Source organism: Microcaecilia unicolor, chromosome 11 (assembly GCF_901765095.1).
Source record: "Microcaecilia unicolor chromosome 11, aMicUni1.1, whole genome shotgun sequence".
NCBI lineage: Eukaryota > Metazoa > Chordata > Amphibia > Gymnophiona > Siphonopidae > Microcaecilia > Microcaecilia unicolor.
In genome coordinates this window covers 106,704,874-106,721,798 of record NC_044041.1, presented here as the reverse complement: position 1 = coordinate 106,721,798, position 16,925 = coordinate 106,704,874, and the positions used below count along the sequence as shown (strand labels likewise).

The 16,925-nt window shown below is 46.3% G+C and overlaps 1 protein-coding gene across 1 annotated transcript in view; it reads right to left on the bottom strand.

Moving 5' to 3' along the window:
• SPPL2B (signal peptide peptidase like 2B) overlaps positions 1 to 16,925 on the bottom strand; it is a 177,022-nt gene that overhangs the window by 112,880 nt on the left and 47,217 nt on the right. The window contains 2 exon segments of the mRNA XM_030217560.1: positions 5,732 to 5,871; positions 7,675 to 7,764. Coding sequence (XP_030073420.1) covers positions 5,732 to 5,871; positions 7,675 to 7,764 — 230 coding nt within the window.

Below are 16,925 nucleotides of genomic sequence, written 5' to 3'. Positions count from 1 at the left end.
AACACCAACCAGAACTAACAACCCCGTACGTGGTCACTGCCAACTGGACACTTTCTTCATATCTTTCATTGTGCCCTTTGTATTGTGTGTGCTTCCACAGGTGGACTATCAAACACGGTCACACCTGACCAGACTCATACGAACAAAGTCTGAAACCATAGAAACCACACTCAACAGCTGCCAAGATAGAACAACAGACAAACAGACCTCCTGGCCTACAGTACAGACAGGGCGGGCCTTGACCGGTCTGGAGGGTCTAGAGGAAAGAAAATTAGCAGGTAAGATCTAATTTCACCTTCCTCCACGACCCTCCAGACCGGTCAAGACGCGTGGGACGTACCCAAGCAGTAAAGATCCTAAGGGCGGGATCCACGAAGGCCAGAGGTCAACACTGCAGCCCCAAAACCTGCCTCATCCTTGGCATGCACATCAATCCTGTAATGTTTAACAAAGGAATGCAATGACGACCAAACCGCCGCTCGACAAATATCTAATGGAGGAATCATACTACTCTCCGCCCAGGAGGTCGCCATTCCCCTGGTAGAATGAGCCGAAAATTCCTTAGGGACCACGCGGCCCTTCAGCAAATACGCCGAAGCAATTGACTCCTTCAACCATCTAGCTATCGTAGCTTTGGAAGCTGCCGCGCCCTTTCTTGCACCACCATGGAGAACGAACAAACGATCAGAAAGCCTATAGTGCCGAGTTCTGGAAATGTAACAGCGCAAGACTCTTCGCACATCTAACTTGGCCAGTCGACGCTGCTCTGCATCCCCCGCCAAGTCACCCAAAACTGGCAAGGAAATCACTTGATTCGCATGAAACTCTGAAACCACCTTGGGCACAAAGGACGGCACCGGGCGCAACGAAACCTTCTCCTTGGAAAAATACAAAAAGGGTTCTCTACAAGACAAAGCCTGAAGTTCCGACACCCGCCAAGCTGAAGTAATAGCCACCAAGAACACCGTCTTTAGGGACAGATCCTTATCTGAAACAGAAACCAAGGGCTCAAACAGCGGCCTCACCAAAGCATCCAGAACGAGATTCAAATCCCACGGAGGCACCATCCACCGCCGGGGCGGGCGCAGTAACTTAACACCCTTCAAAAATCGAACAACATCAGGACTAGAAGCTAACGACTTTCCCTGGAGCTTCCCACGAAAACACGACAAAGCCGCCACCTGCACCTTCAAAGAAGACAAGGCCAAACCCCTGTCCATACCATCCTGTAAAAACTCCAAGACATCTGTCACCGACGCCCGAAAGGGAAGAACCTGCCTACCTGCACACCAATGCTCAAATACTCTCCAGACCCGGACATACGCCAGCGAAGTGGACTGCCTATGCGAACTCAACATCGTATCGATAACTCTGGACGAAAAACCTTTCTTCCTTAACCTGTGCCTCTCAAGAGCCAGGCTGTAAGCGAGAACCGATCCGGATCTGGCATAACTATCGGTCCCTGACACAACACCCCTGAATCTGACAACGGCAGAGGATCTGCTACCGCCAACCGCACCAGATCTCCGTACCACGGCCGACGCGGCCAATTCGGGGCTAACAAAATCACTTGTCCGGGGTGCCGAGCGATGCGCTGAATCACTCGACCGACCAACGGCCATGGAGGAAACACATACAGCAACTCCTGCGGCCACGGCATTAGAAGCGCATCTATGCCTTCCGCTCGAGGATCCCTCCGTCGACTGAAAAACCTCTGAACCTGAGTATTGCGGGCCGTTGCCATGAGATCCATCACGGGAAGTCCCCAGACCGACACAATGCGATTGAACACCGACCGATGAAGCGACCACTCTCCGGGGTCTAGAGCATGCCTGCTTAGGTAATCTGCCTCCACGTTGTCTACTCCAGCCACATGTGCCGCGGAGAGCGCTAGAAGATGAACCTCCGCCCATTGACACAACAGCGCCGCCTCCTCCGCGACCGCCTGACTCTTTGTGCCCCCCTGACGGTTGACATAAGCCACGGCGGTGGCGTTGTCGCAAAACACCCGGACTGCTTTCCGCAACAGCACACTCTGAAACGCCTGAAGCGCTAGCCGAATGGCCCGAGTTTCCAAACGATTGATGGACCACTGAGCTTCTACCTGAGACCAGCGTCCTTGAGCTACCTGACCGAGACAATTAGCTCCCCAGCCCTGAAAACTGGCGTCTGTGACGAGAACCACCCACTGCGGAGCCTCCAACGGCATTCCCTTTTCCAGATTGCCTGGATCTAGCCACCACCGGAGACTGAGGCGTGGGGTTACCGGCAGCTGAAGGCGCACATCCAACTCCTGCGACAGAGGCGACCACCGACTGAGAAGAGCTGACTGCAACTGCCGCATATGCGCTCGGGCCCACAGAACTACCTCTATGGTGGCCGCCATTAACCCCAGGACTTGCAGATACTCCCGGGCCGTCGGAGCCGCCTCCGACAGAAATAGACGAATCTGACCCTGCAACTTGCGAATCCGGGGGCCCGGCAGGAAGACCCGACCGTTCCTGGTATCGAACAGAACCCCAGGTACTCCAGCGACTGCGACGGCACAGGTGACTCTTGCCGAAGTTCACTACCCAGCCCAGAGACTGAAGAAACTGCACCACTCGAGCAATAGACACCTCGCTCTCCGACTGGGACTTGGCCCGAATCAACCAAACGTCCAGGTACGGGTGCACCAGAATACCCTGCTTCTGCAAGGCCGCCACCACTACCACCATGGTCTTGGAAAACGTTCGAGGAGCCGTTGCTAATCCGAAAGGCAGAGCACAAAACTGAAAATGCTTCCCTAAAACCGCAAAGCGCAGAAATCGCTGATGAGCGGCCCGAATGGGGATGTGCAGATAAGCCTCCGTCAGATCCAAAGACGTGAGAAACTCCCCTTCCTGCACCGCGACAATGACCGACCTCAATGTCTCCATGCGAAAAGAGGGGACTCTGAGAGCTGCATTGACTGCCTTCAGATCTAAGATAGGCCGAAAGGCATCCTCCTTCTTTGGGACCACAAAATAGATTGAATAGCAGCCCAAGCGGCGCTGAGCGGCGGGAACAGGTACCACCGCCCCCAGACTGATCAGGCGAGCCAAAGTGTCTCGCACTGCTGCCCGCTTGAGCCTCGAATGACAAGGGGACTCCAGGAACCTTTCGGGAGGCGAGCCGTCGAACTCCAGAGCGTATTCGTCTCGCACCACTTCGAGAACCCACTGATCCGATGTGATTTGGGCCCAGTCCTGGTAAAACAGACTCAGCCGAGCCCCTACCCGAACCAGAGCCTGGACCCGCACACCTTCATTGCGAATTACGCCCCGAAACCTGTCCTCCCGCGGAAAAAATCACGCCCTCCGCGCCGATTCCCACGAAAGGACTGTGTTCGCTGGAAGAACCGACCTCTAAAGGCCCCACTAGCCCTCCCGGGCCTATACCGGCGAGCCTCCTTAAACCGACCTCGGGAGGAAGTACCCCTGGAAGCCGCCTTAGGACGAAAATCCGGAAGACGAGGGGCCTTGGCATCGCTGAGGCCCGGCGCACCAACTTATCCAAATCCTCACCAAAAGCATGGACCCCTTAAACGGAAGCGAACAAAGCTTAGCTTTGGAGGCTGCGTCTGCGACCCAACCTCGCAACCACAGTGCCCTACGTGCCCCCACCAGCATAGTCATATTCTTGGCAGAGGCACGGAGCAAATCATAAAGCGCATCAGACAAAAAGGACGATCCCCATTTCCAATTTGGCTAATTCCTGTACCCCGGAGGTCCCAACCTCCACCGAATCATCAAGCAGTTTCTCGGCCCATCGGAAACACGCCCGCGCAACCAGCCCCCCACAAATCGAGGCCTGCAGGGCCAGGGCCGACAAATCAAAACTCCGCTTGAGGAAGGACTCAAGCCTCCTGGGGATCCCGGAGAGCAGTCCCCCCGTCCACCGGTATAGCCGTGGCTTTTGTAACTGCTGTCACCACCGCTTCCACTGTGGGAGCCTTAAAGGAATCTCTATCTTCCTGTGGGAGCGGGTACAGTCTAGACATCGCTTTAGACACTTTACAGGGAGAATCCGGCGAATGCCACTCTTGAAACACCATATCCCGGATGTCCTTATTCATGGGAAAGGACCTAGCCTGCCGCTGAATCCCCTTAACCAAGGGATCCACCTGTCTAGCCTCCCCCAAAGCCGCCTCTGGCTGTTCGAACTTAAGGGTGGAAGAAACCTGCTCAATGAGCTCCGCAAGCTCCTCCCTGTGAAAAATCCTCACTACAGAGGGATCCTCCCCAGGAACCACCAACTCCGGATCCTGAGGACCCTCAACTCAAACCCCTCAGGATCCCCGAGATCACTCAAAGAACCTTCGGATCCTACAGGGGAGAATCCCTCCTCGTCGTCCCACTCAAACGAGGCCTCTTAGCCAGTGCCGCACTAGCCCCCTCCCCTAAAGGTGGGGGGTCCCGCCTTCCAGCTTGAAAAAGGGTCCATACAAAATCCGGAGGAAAACCAACGCCTCCTGTACCCTCAGGCGCCACCTTCGGAGCCGATCCGGGAGCAGCAGGGCCAAAAACAGCTGATTCCGCGGGACACGCGGAATCCAAAATGGCGGGCGTTCCCGCCAAAACTAAATTCGTTGAAACCGTCCCTGCCGGTGCTCCTGCTGCCCCCGACACCCCCGAACTAGCTGGGACCTCCGCAATCAACACCGGGGGTGCCGCCATCGGCGAGGCCTGCTTCGGTTCGCCGCACAACCGGCACTGACCTCCCGGCGCTTCTATTCCTCGGCGCGAGCACGCGCAACAGCGGAGAAGTTTGCCTGCCATGACGTCGAAGCACACCACACGCTGTGCTGATCGGCGCAAACACTCTCTCTCACAGCTTCCCCACAACAATTACCCGCTCTGCTCTCTCTCGCTAGTAATAGGAAACGAACCTGCCGTCCGTTCCTATCTACATAAAGCCTCAGATAGCTCTTAAAGAGACATCACCCAATTTCTTTTGGCAGCTGAAAGTGGGGGGCTCTCAAGGCCTACAATCTTAGAAAAGCAGCCGAGGCACAAAGCTGCCAGAGTCCTCCAAAGAGAGCAGCACAGGGGGAGGGACCTGAACACAGGTGTAACACCCCAGGGGGGAAAAACTGGGCCCCACCGGACCCAGGGCCCCGAAGCACTTATTTCTTTTTCCCTTTTTTTTTTTTTTTTTAACCACGTACAGGAATAGTCCAAACCAATAAATTTGGCAATAAGAGAAGAAACCCCTTAACTGTATAATCAAACTACCTCACCAGACTATTGAAGACTGCACAGGCTGTCCATCTACCTCTGCTGAGACTGAGAAAATACTGGCTAGTGATGTACTGCACAGGTTATATATATAGTATTCAAAAGCTCAGTGTTTCTCAGTCTCCCTCTGCTGGTAGGAGGACATAACCCACGCGTCTTGACCGGTCTGGAGGGTCGTGGAGGAATATAGTGATTATATTGTAACTATAGTGAAATATAATGTACCCAAGAGTGTATATCTGATATTTCAAAAGATAAAGAGACATGTGCGCTCAGCCCTCTTTCTTCCTCTCCACCCCCTTCCCTTGCCTCCTCCCAGATGGCCTGATTAGGGCTGCCTCCTCCTTTGCCCCAGCAGGTTTCTCTTCCCTGTCCCGCCCTCAGGCATACAGCTCCAGATGGGTCTCCCCTTTCCTGGAATTCCTAGAAAGAATTACTGTCAAGATCAAATGTTACCCCCCCCCCCAACTTACTTTTTCACATCTCTGCTTCCTGCCCAGTAGCCTCCAACTGCCACAGTGCCCACAGCCATCACAAAGATGATAACCATGTTGTAGTCCAGGACAGGCTCATTTGGAGCATACATTGCCACCTTCACCTGCTTCCCAAATGTCTGCAAGAAATAACAGACTCATTTAACACATGTGAAGAGCTTAATCAAGTGCATGTTAATTAACTTTTATTACCAAGCAGGATGGAAGCCATTTGATTATTGTCCACAGACTCTATGGTTTCACTCCCTAGCTGCAGTGCACCCCCTCTGGCACTTTGGTCAGGCCAGTGACTAGTGAAATGTTCTACTAGGGCTCCTTTCTGTGGACTACTGGTCCATGGATTTAAAACCTCAAGGTATTTTTGTCTAAGTATACTTTCCATTTGAAAACACAGCTGCAGAGATTTGAACCTACCTGCTCTGTGGGTAGTAATAAATGAAGGATTGAAAACGTTATCTGACCTGTTATTTGTCTCTGACCTAAACAAGCTCCTAGTTCTCAAAACACAGAGAAATGACCATCTCACAAAACAAAGTCATGGGGAAACTATTGGGCTCATTTTCGAAAGAGAAGGACACCCATCTTTCGACATAAATCGGAAGATGGATGTCCTTCTCACAGAAACGTCCAAATCGGTATAATCAAAAGCCGATTTGGACGTCCCCAACTGCACTCCGTCGCAGGGATGGCCAAAGTTCAAGGGGGGCGTGTTGGAGGCACAGCGAAGGTGGGACTTGGGCGTGCCTAACACTTGGATGTCGTCCTTGACCCATAATCAAAAAAAAGAAGGACGTCCCTGACGAGCACTTGGACGTTTTCACACGGACCTGTTTTTCTTAGGACTAAAGCACAAAAAGGTGCCCGAAATGACCAGATGACCACCAGACAGAATTGGGGATGACCTCCCATTACTCCCCCAGTGGTCACTAACCCCCTCCCACCCTCAAAGAACATCTTTAAAATATGTTGTGCCAGCCTCTGATGTCATACTCAGATCCATGACAGCACATGCAGGTCCCAGGAGCAGTTTTAGTGGGTACTGCAGTGCACTTCAGACAGGCGGACCTAGGCCCATACCCCCCCTACCTGTTACATTTGTGGAGGAGGAACAGCGACCCTCCAAAACCCACTGTACCCACATCTAGGTGCAACCCTTTCACCCGTAAGGGCTATGTAGTGGTGTACAGTTGTGGGTAGTGGGTTTTGGGGGCTCAGCGCACAAGGTAAGGGAGCTATGTTCCTGGGAGCATTTTATGAAGTCCACTGCAGTGCCACCTAGGGTGGCCCAGTTGGTGTCCTGGCATGTCAGAAGGACCAGTGCACTACAAATGCTGGCTCCTCCCATGACCAAATGGCTTGCATTTGGTTGTTTCTGAGATGGACATCTTTGGTTTCGAAAATCGCCAAAAATCAGAAACGACCATGTCTAGGGACGTCCAAATCTAGGGACGGCGAAATTTAAGGATTTGGATGTCCCTGACCGTATTTTCGAAAGAAAGATGGACATCCATCTTGTTTCGAAAATACGGGTTTCCCCACCCCTGGATTGGGATGTTTTGCAAGGAAATCCAAATCGAAACTTATATGTCCCTTTCGAAAATGCCCCTCCACGTGTCATGTGCACTTGAACTCAGCTAGGGCTAGGTGATTTGCTGACAGCCAAGTTAATTGAGTAAAAAGATATGCCTGTGTAAATGGCTTCTGAAAATTACACTGCCTTTATATTAATTATAGAAGTAGCGTTTCTACCAGACCCTCTGCTCAATGCAATCCAATGAATCACAGAAGCTGCAAGAACTACTGCTACCCACTCTCAGCACCAGACGCTTTAGTCATACGACTCCCTCTTGCCTCCCCTGCCTATCCAGAGGCACCCACTGCCCAACAAGACTCAGAGGCGAAGTCTAATTTAAAGAGCTTACCTTGCCAATATCCAACATGTCACTGTAGCTGAGTAATGCCACAGGAATATCGATCTCTTCATACTGACTTTCATTGCCTGCTGGAGGAACCTGCACACCAAAAAGCAAAGGAGAGATAAAGGCAAGCAAAGGACAAAGAAGGAGGCTGTGACCCTGTAAAAGACAGATGACACAGCAACGCCATGAGATACATAAACAATTCCAGAGAAGCGAAACTCCGCCAAGCAGACAAAGGAAGGGTGGAGGCAACTCCCCAGGGTAGACATGGGCACAACCTTGATTCCATAGAAAAGAGGGTAACACTGTGAAGCAGATAAAGGGACAGCCAGAACCCCATGGGAGGAAAGGGTCACACTACAGGGCAGATATGATACTAAGGAGAATGAGTGACACTGCAGGAGGAGAAAGAGGTGACTGCAGGAAACATAGGGGTTGAGGATGATGCTTCTGCAGTAACAACCTGCTGGATGTGGTATGGCTAGTACTTTGTGCCCTGGAGATAGGGTGACCCACAGTTTGGTTTGATTTTTGAGTATCGCACATTTTTGTTTCTTATTCTGTGCATTGATCAGTTCCCTGCTCCCACCAATTCTTCCTTTCTACTGCTCATCTTTACTTTTTTTCCTCAGTTTGTTATTTTCTGTTCTAAAGCTCATTCCATTTTTTTGTGTTTTTCTGCCTACTGATCATCATGTATGGGCACATCTTGTATCTTTCTGGCGTCTTTATTATTATTTTGGATACATTTCATTAGTGCCAAGTACCTCTTGCTGTCACTATGTCCATTTCTATTCATCCTTAACACAAATGGGTGAAGAGACATTTGGCTGAAATGTGACAGTGTCTCTTTCAGACATTCCAGTTTTCCTACTACATTTCATTCACATATGTCCATGGAAATAATAAAAACATATAGGGAATACCTCTATGTGAGAAAGTCCAAACAGGGAAAAGTAGAGGCTGAACAAAGGCAAATCCACCACTGGAGACGTTGTATATCAAACTTTATTAATGCAGATATCGAAAGACCCGATACGGCCCATGTTTTAGCGTATTACACCACCTACATCAGGGGTCAAATAAATAGTTCGTCCAAAAAGACTTATATCCAACTCTACATATATCAGTAAAAGGGGAACTGTGATCCTTTCAGAATAATTGAAGGACGTGCGAAAATAAACCACCACTTGCAAACTCTATGGGGTCTACACCCCTTTTTCTGATATATGTAGAGTTGGATATAAGTCTTTTTGGACAAACTATTTATTTGACCCCTGATTGATGTAGGTGGTGTAATACACCAAAACACGAGCCGTGTCGGGTCTTTCAATATCTGCATTAATAAAAAAAAACTCCAGTGGTGGATTCGCGTTTTGTTCAGCCTCTACTTTTCCCTGTTTGGTTTTTAATAGTAAAAACATAACATGCACTATGCTGGGTCAGACCATTGAGCCCAGCATCCTGTCCCCTACAGTAGCTAATCTAGATCGCAGGTACTCAGCAGATCCCGCAAGATAGATCCATATTTTTGCTGCGTACTTCTAATGATGCAAGATTTCAAATGTTCTTTTAACAGATTTTGCACCATTTCTCAAAGGGAAATTTTATACATATTTTCCCTGTGAAAAATACCTAGGAAAAAGTAACCACAGAAATTTACACCTGCTTTTCTGCAGATACGTTTTCCATGAAAACACGCATAGGTATAGAAATACAAATGTTTGTCCATTTGTGCTTCTCTTGGCCTAATACTTGCCCTTAGGAACACCTCCATGAATTATTTGTTTAAAAGTATGTGTGCTGTGGAACCTGGATAAACTGAACCACATACCAGTTATGCAATTTTCAAATGGCCCTTTTACCAATGTGAATAGTCATTTTCACACATAAATTTATTTAGATTTAGAGTTGCTCACATCTAAATGGCTTTTTAAAATTGCCCTCGGTATTATTTTGATCACATGATCTTATTGTCCTCTCTGGTCTAGCCCTTTATTACACTAGGAAGAGGAGCTAATTAGGTGATAGGCATATTATTGTTCTGCATGATTTTTGCATGACATTTGTTCTCTCCAATCAGCATTGTACTGGTGGTTTGCTGCATCCAATCAGCATGTTAGTTTACTTATTACTTGCTGTCGCTATACTCTGAAGATATATGAGAAAACTGCAGATGCTATTTGTGAGCTTTCTTTTTATTATTACTTGCAAATTTTTGTTATTTAGTAGGTAATCAATAGAAAAAAAAAAAACAAAATAAACTATGGAAAAAGAAATAAGATGATACCTTTTTATTGGACATAAATTAATACATTTCTTGATTAGCTTTCGAAGGTTGCCCTTCTTCGTCAGATCGGAAATAAGCAAATGTTGGTAGATGACAGCATGTCAGTGACAGTCTAACAGGATGGGGGTGGATAGGTGAGAGATAGAAAGAGTCGGGTGGATGAGGGACAGGGAGATATGCATGGAGATAGGAGGGTGACAAAGCTGTACAATTTTATGGTTTATAATGGGCTAGAAAACCCAGATCTTTGTTAGTCCTGTCTGGGGGTGTAAAATCACTATACAGCAACATTCCCCATGCCGATGGCATAGCTGCATGTGAGAAGCTCCTAAAAACATCCAAACTGGACATCAATACTCACCAGAAACTATTACAAAATTAATCAAATTTATTTTAACTCACAACTATTACTGCTTAACAATGATATCTATCTACAAATAATGGGCACTGAGATGGGCACCAGGACAGCACCCCAATATGCCAACCTCTTTATGGCTGAGCTGGAAGAGACATTTCTGAATACATACCAGACCAAACCCCTAAAATACTACCGGTGCATCAATGACATTTTTATGGTTTGGACTGAGGGGGAAGAAACTCTGAAACAATTTTACAATTCCTTCAATACATACCACCCTACAATCAGATTCAAAATTGACTACTCCCCAGAAAAAGTCAATTTTTTGGACACCACAGTCTCAATCAGTGATGGCTATATACAAACATCCATATACAAGAAACCCATAAACAAATGCTGCTACCTCCACAACTCCAGCTTCACCCTTCACATACAAAAAGATCCATTATTTACAGCCAAGCCACAAGATACCACCGTGTCTGCTCTGACCCAGGGGACAGAGATAGACACCTTGAAATCCTGACTGCATCCTTCGAACAGAAGGCTACAACCCCAAAATAATCTCCAAGAATACTGCCTCCTCCCTCAAAACACCAGGGAAATATGCTACAGTACAAAGAAAAAAAAAGCCACAGATAAAATCCCCCTTATAGTAACATACAACCAGAGCTGGAAAATTAAGAAAAATCATAAAAGATCTACAGCCTCTACTCCAGGAGGATGAATTACTGAAAGAGATATTCCCATCCCCACCAGTGCTGGCCTTCCGACAGCCACCCAACTTAAAACACAAGCTAGAAGTAAGCTCCCAACACAGATTCAAAAAGAAGAGAATGGCACACATCCTTGCAATATATCCAACTGCAAACTATGCTAAAACGTTTCACAGGACCCCACGGACATTCACAAAGGAAAAATATTCAACATTAAGGAATCTTTCATGTGCTCATCTTCCAATGTGGTATACATCATTCAGTGTAAAAATGCAACGGAGGCTGCTACATTGGAGAAACAAATCAGATGATAAGAAGAGATTTAATTTACATAGACACCATATGAAAAATGCTAGTACCAATCAGGATGTCACCTCTGTGGGGCAGCACTTTACAAACCAGAACAATGTACCAGTGATTTAATGGTAAGAATACTGAAAGAGAACTTTAAAACAATACAGGAACGTAATACCTTTGAAGTCAGAATGATTAAATATTTTGACACCCACCAGACAGGACTTAACAAAGATCTGGGTTTTCTAGCCCATTATAAACCATAAAATTGTACAGCTTTGTCAACCCCCAATCTCCATGCATACCTCCCTGTCCCTCATCCACTCGACTCTTCCTGTCTCTCACCTATCCACCCCCATCCTATTAGACTGTAACTGAAATGCTTTGATATTTCACTTATATATACTGTCATCTACCAACATTTACTTATTTTCGATCTGACAAAGAAGGGCAACCTTCAAAAGCTATTAAGTTATGTCCAATAAAAAAAGGTACCATCTTATTTTCTTTTCCATGTTTTATTTCTATTGATTACCTTTAAAAGTGGACTAACACAGCTACCACACCTCTCTACTTGTTTTTTAGTGGAACCAATTCAGTTTTTGTTATTTTTATAGAGGAGCTCTACCTTGAAGAAGACTGCGAAACCTGGCCATGTTGGCAGAGGCTGCATTCATTTTCTAAGCTAAGTAGCTTTTGCATTTTTGATATAAAAAGATTAAAGATAAAATGAGGGACCAATGAGAAGCATGCAGTGCTACATCAAACAAATGACTGTTGATAGAACGTGTACTGTGATATCTGAAGATCCCATTATTTTTAATAACGTTATTGTGTGAATACAAATATACTTGCAAGTCTGATGGTGTTGAAAATTGATACTTTGAGAATACTTGCTGGGAAAACTGATTTTGCTATATACTAACTATCCCTGCATTACATTTGGTCCTGTTTATTGGATCTGGCTAACATCTAGGCATGAGCATTTATACCAAACATAGGATTGATATAAATGACCATGCCTTACATGTAAGTGTATTTTCTACCACTTGCACTAGTATTCAGTAAAATAGGCACCTACTTTTCTTTACAGAATAGACTTGAAATAGGTGCCTGCTTACCCTCTTATATTAGGCACCCTGTTATAGAATTACCTCCATGTTTTAGAAGGATATGGGAGTGGGGCACCACTAATAGCAACAGCCCCTTATTCATGGTGCCCTGAACAGACACATAGATCACATACTCCAAGCTGATCAGCAGATAAATAATAGGAGCAAAGAAGGAAACCAGGGCTTCGTAGCTGAATCAAGAAGGAAAGCAAACCAAGAAACACATATCATTTGGAGGCAGTGTACTAACTGCCCCCCTTTCCAAACTCCACCTAGCTCTCCTGTCATTTCTTCTTGCTGTTGCCATGCTATTTCCTTGGTCAATGCAGCATAAATGAGCCCACTCAGTCCATCTCCATTGTCTCCCATGGGACATAACGGGGATGACATGATGTTCCTCTCCATTCTTCCCTTGAGACTTCATTATAGGTCCCCTCCATTATAGAGCTGCCAAACAGTAGCAATTTTTAAGAGATTTTTCAGAACATGGCATCATATAAGCCAGAATTCCCTCCTGCTCCCCCATGTCCCTCCAGTGAATTAACTTATTTGTCCTGACCACCACAGTGCTCGAGGACAAAATAGCAGCTACTCCCCACCCAAGCACAGAAATCATTAAAAAATGTTTAAACAATTTTACAACCTTTTTTTTTTTTTTTTTTTTTATTATTATTTATTCATTTATTCAAAAAAGAATTTACAAGAAACCTCTTGATTGGAAAGTCTCTACAATCATAATAAAATTTAAAGGAAAAGATTAATACAATGAAATTAAAACAATTTACTTTTAAAGAATAGAGACTCAAGTCCATAATGTAAGGAATCCAAAATGTAGGAAATCAACTGGAGAAAAACGAAGGAATTATTAAAAACAAACAGATATCACACATTCATTAAGTGGAGTTGCATTACTCTTTTCGCTTTCCCTTATTTACCGAGGCTATGAGTGCAGACAGATGAGCTGGTTCCATAAATACATATTTTTTCCCCTCAAGTCTTATTATACACTTGCAGGGGTATCTTAAAAAAAGGTACCCCCCAAGTGCAAAACTTCCGGCTTGAGGAGTAAGAATTGTTTCCTCCGCCGTCTAGTCTCCTTAGAGACATCAGGAAATAGTAGGTTTTTAAAGCCTAAAAAAGACTTTTCTTTATTACGAAAAAACAGGCGGAAGATCCAATTCTTATCCGGTATAGTGCCACAGTCGCTACCAAAGTAGCCGCTGTAGCAAGTTCAGAATCAGTGGTTTCAAGCAAAAGAGAAATATCTGTCGGCTTTTCATTTGACTGGTTCAATTCTTCCAGGTACATAATATGCCAAAGTAAAAGGTGGAATATTTTGTTCAGGTATGTTCAAAATTTCGCGCATATAGCGCTTTAACATATCAAGAGGAGCTACATATATATTCTAGGAAAATTAACAAATCTCAAATTATAAGCTTTAGTATAATTATCAAATATTTCAGATCTCATCCTGAGATTGGTCAAGTCTTTTATAATTATTGATTGAGCTGTTTCAAATTTCAGAACTTTTTGGTCAAATTTCTCTTCCAGTTTTTCAATCTTTTCATCTAGGGCTTTAAGCTTCTCTCCTTTTTCTTGTATATCAATTTCCAAGGATTTTATTTTAGGTAACATCTCATTACTTTGTTTTAGAAAAAGCTGTCCCAAATTAGATACCAAGTCCCATAACGTTTCTAAAGTTACTTCTTTCGGTTTTTCCCCTAACAATTTAGGTAATTCAAACCTTATGGCCACTTGTTCAGGAGTCCCCACTCATTTCTTCGGTTCCTCTCCCCGCATTCCGTGGCGTCTCTGTGGGCAAATTGCCCTCCATTCCTTGCTCCGTTGTTATTTGAGCTTCCTCTCGATGCTCTTCTGGGTCCTCTAAACCTTCCGGGGTAGACCCTATCGATCCAGGAGGAAGGAGCTCGCGCCAATCGGCTGGGGAGGTGATGAGCGCATGGCGGGGCTTAGTGTAACCTCAAGGCCAACGGAGTCCGAGTTCTCCAGATCGTCGGAGTTCCTAGCTGGCAGCGTTCCGCTATCCAAAGCAGCTCCCGACGGTCTCACAAACCTATCCATAGGTCCCGGCAATGAGGAAGGCAACGGGGAAGCTCTAGCCGTCACTCTACCTCGGCGTTTCGGCATTTTCTCCAACAGGTAAAAGTGAGAACCGCAGCGTCTTAATGAAGTGCGTCCATCAATTTTACAACCTTTGTGTCTATAGTTTTCTATCCCCTGTCTCTGCTATTCTTGGTCTTCTCTTTTGTTTCCTCTCTGCCTTCATGTTCCTTCCTTTATAATTATTTTCCAGTCTTCCTCTAATTTCTTTAATTTCTCTTTCTTCCATGTGTTTGTCTTTCCACAGCCTGTCTTCTCTACCTTCACTTATCTTTCTTTTAGACTCACCCCCCTCATGCCATTTGTCACCCTTTTCTCACCTTTATGTTTTCTCTCCAACAGGAACTCTCTTTCCTCTCACCTTTTTTTTAACCAATCCCACACAGCTATTCTATCTCTTCTAGCTCCTATTCCCTCTGTACCTTGTGTTCCCTCTGCCTGTTCTTCCTCTTTCCCAGATCATGTCTCCTTCTCCCAACTTCCTTTCTCTATCACAGTCCATGCTCTGAGCTCCTGACCTCACAGTACACAGCAGTAGCATTACCTTTGTAACCCCTTTCAATCTCCTTCACCCCTTCCTAGCTCCTTTCCCAGCCTCTATTCCCATCACTCAACCTCTCTTCTCTGTATAGCAGCTCTCTTGCCTCTTCCATCCCTTCACAGCAAAATTCTCTCCCTCTGCCAGTAACCCCTCCCAATCCTCTTTCTAGTTCCTTTATTCCTCTCCCTGCCAGTAACCTCTCCCAATCTCTTTCTAGTCCCTAAATTCCTCTCCCAGTAGTTTTCTAACATTTTTACCTTAACTGCTAAATATATTACTTTGGCAGCACGTATAAAATTGTCATGCCAACTAAGTTATGTTACTCAGTGTCTATACGCTGCTTTTCACATCCCCGTTGGCAGCTGGAGGCAGCAGTGCCTTTCTCTCAGGTTACAGCAGCTCTATCTCCCCTTATAGCCCATCACTCTGACACAGCCAAACCAATAGGCTGCAGCAACTCCCTCTTCCTCCTGTAACTCCCTCTTCCTCCTGAAGCCCACTGGTCAGACATAGCCAGCCAATAATCTGCAGCAGGCAGCAGAAGCAGTACCTGGAATATAGAATCACTTCCTTCCAGCCTTCTCCTGCTGTTCTACAGCAAGGAGCTTTGTGCTCCAAATTTCATAAAGTATATTGTAGAATATTGGGGGTGCCCAGGCATCCACAGAGCTGGTGCCTATGGTTCTTAGTTGTTTTTCTTTGGCTCCATCTGCTGGCAGGGAAACATTACCCACTCACCTCGACTGGTCTGGCATAAACAGTAAGGAACAATCAAAAGATTATGCTGAGATGAGCAGCGAGTTTGTAAGAGGGAGTAAGGAATGAAAGCGCTGGAGAGAAATAGAGGAAGATCTGAATTAAAACAAAAAAAACTCCTTATGAATGTTGTTTTATGAAATGGTACATTAGTTCTTACCTACTAATTTTCTTTCCTTGAGTCTCTCCAGACTAGTTCAGACACTTGGGTTTGTGCTGTTCTGCCAGCAGGTGAAGACTAAAAACTCCTCAGCACTGTTGTCATCACTTATGAAGCCTATGCAACCCCCTAAACAACCAGTATAGCAAAGTTATCACCTGAAGTAGGTGTTCTCCAAGGCAGCAGGACATATATTCTCACATTTGAGTGACTGTCAACCGAAAGAGCCCCGGCATAGACACTACCCAGCATTTCAAGAAGATTCTCAAAGCCTTTGGCAGCGGCACACCATGCACGTGTGGGTGCCTTCTTGCCTGATGTGAGCATGCAGGTTCAGCAGTATAATTTAAAAAAAAAAAAGCTGAAGGAATACAACTCCATGGGGAGGTGGGAGGGGATGTGACAATATCCTCTGCTCTGGACACCCTTGCACTATCCACCTCCCGTCCCACAAGGCGTACTAATCCCCAGCCCTGGCTGACCCCTTGCATCCGTTACCTTCGCTCCTGCGCCCGATCTGCTGAACACCTCTGGAGGAAATCTCGCACCCATTCAGATTTCCTTCACTACAAATTCATGCTATCCTCCTTCCAGTCCTCACTATTCCTTGCCAAACAGGACTATTACACCCAATTGACTAATTCTCTCAGCTCTAACCCTCGTCGTCTCTTCGCCACCCTTAACTCCCTCCTCAAAGTGCCCTCCGCTCCCACCCCCCCTCACTCTCTCCTCAATCATTGGCTGACTACTTCTGCGACAAGGTGCAAAAGATCAACCTTGAGTTCACTACCAAGCCACCTCCTCCTCTTCACCCTTCAACCCTCTCCCTCAACCAACCAACCCAGACCTCCTTCTCCTCCTTTCCTGATATCTCCGAGGAGGAAACCGCCCACCTTCTTTCCTCCTCAA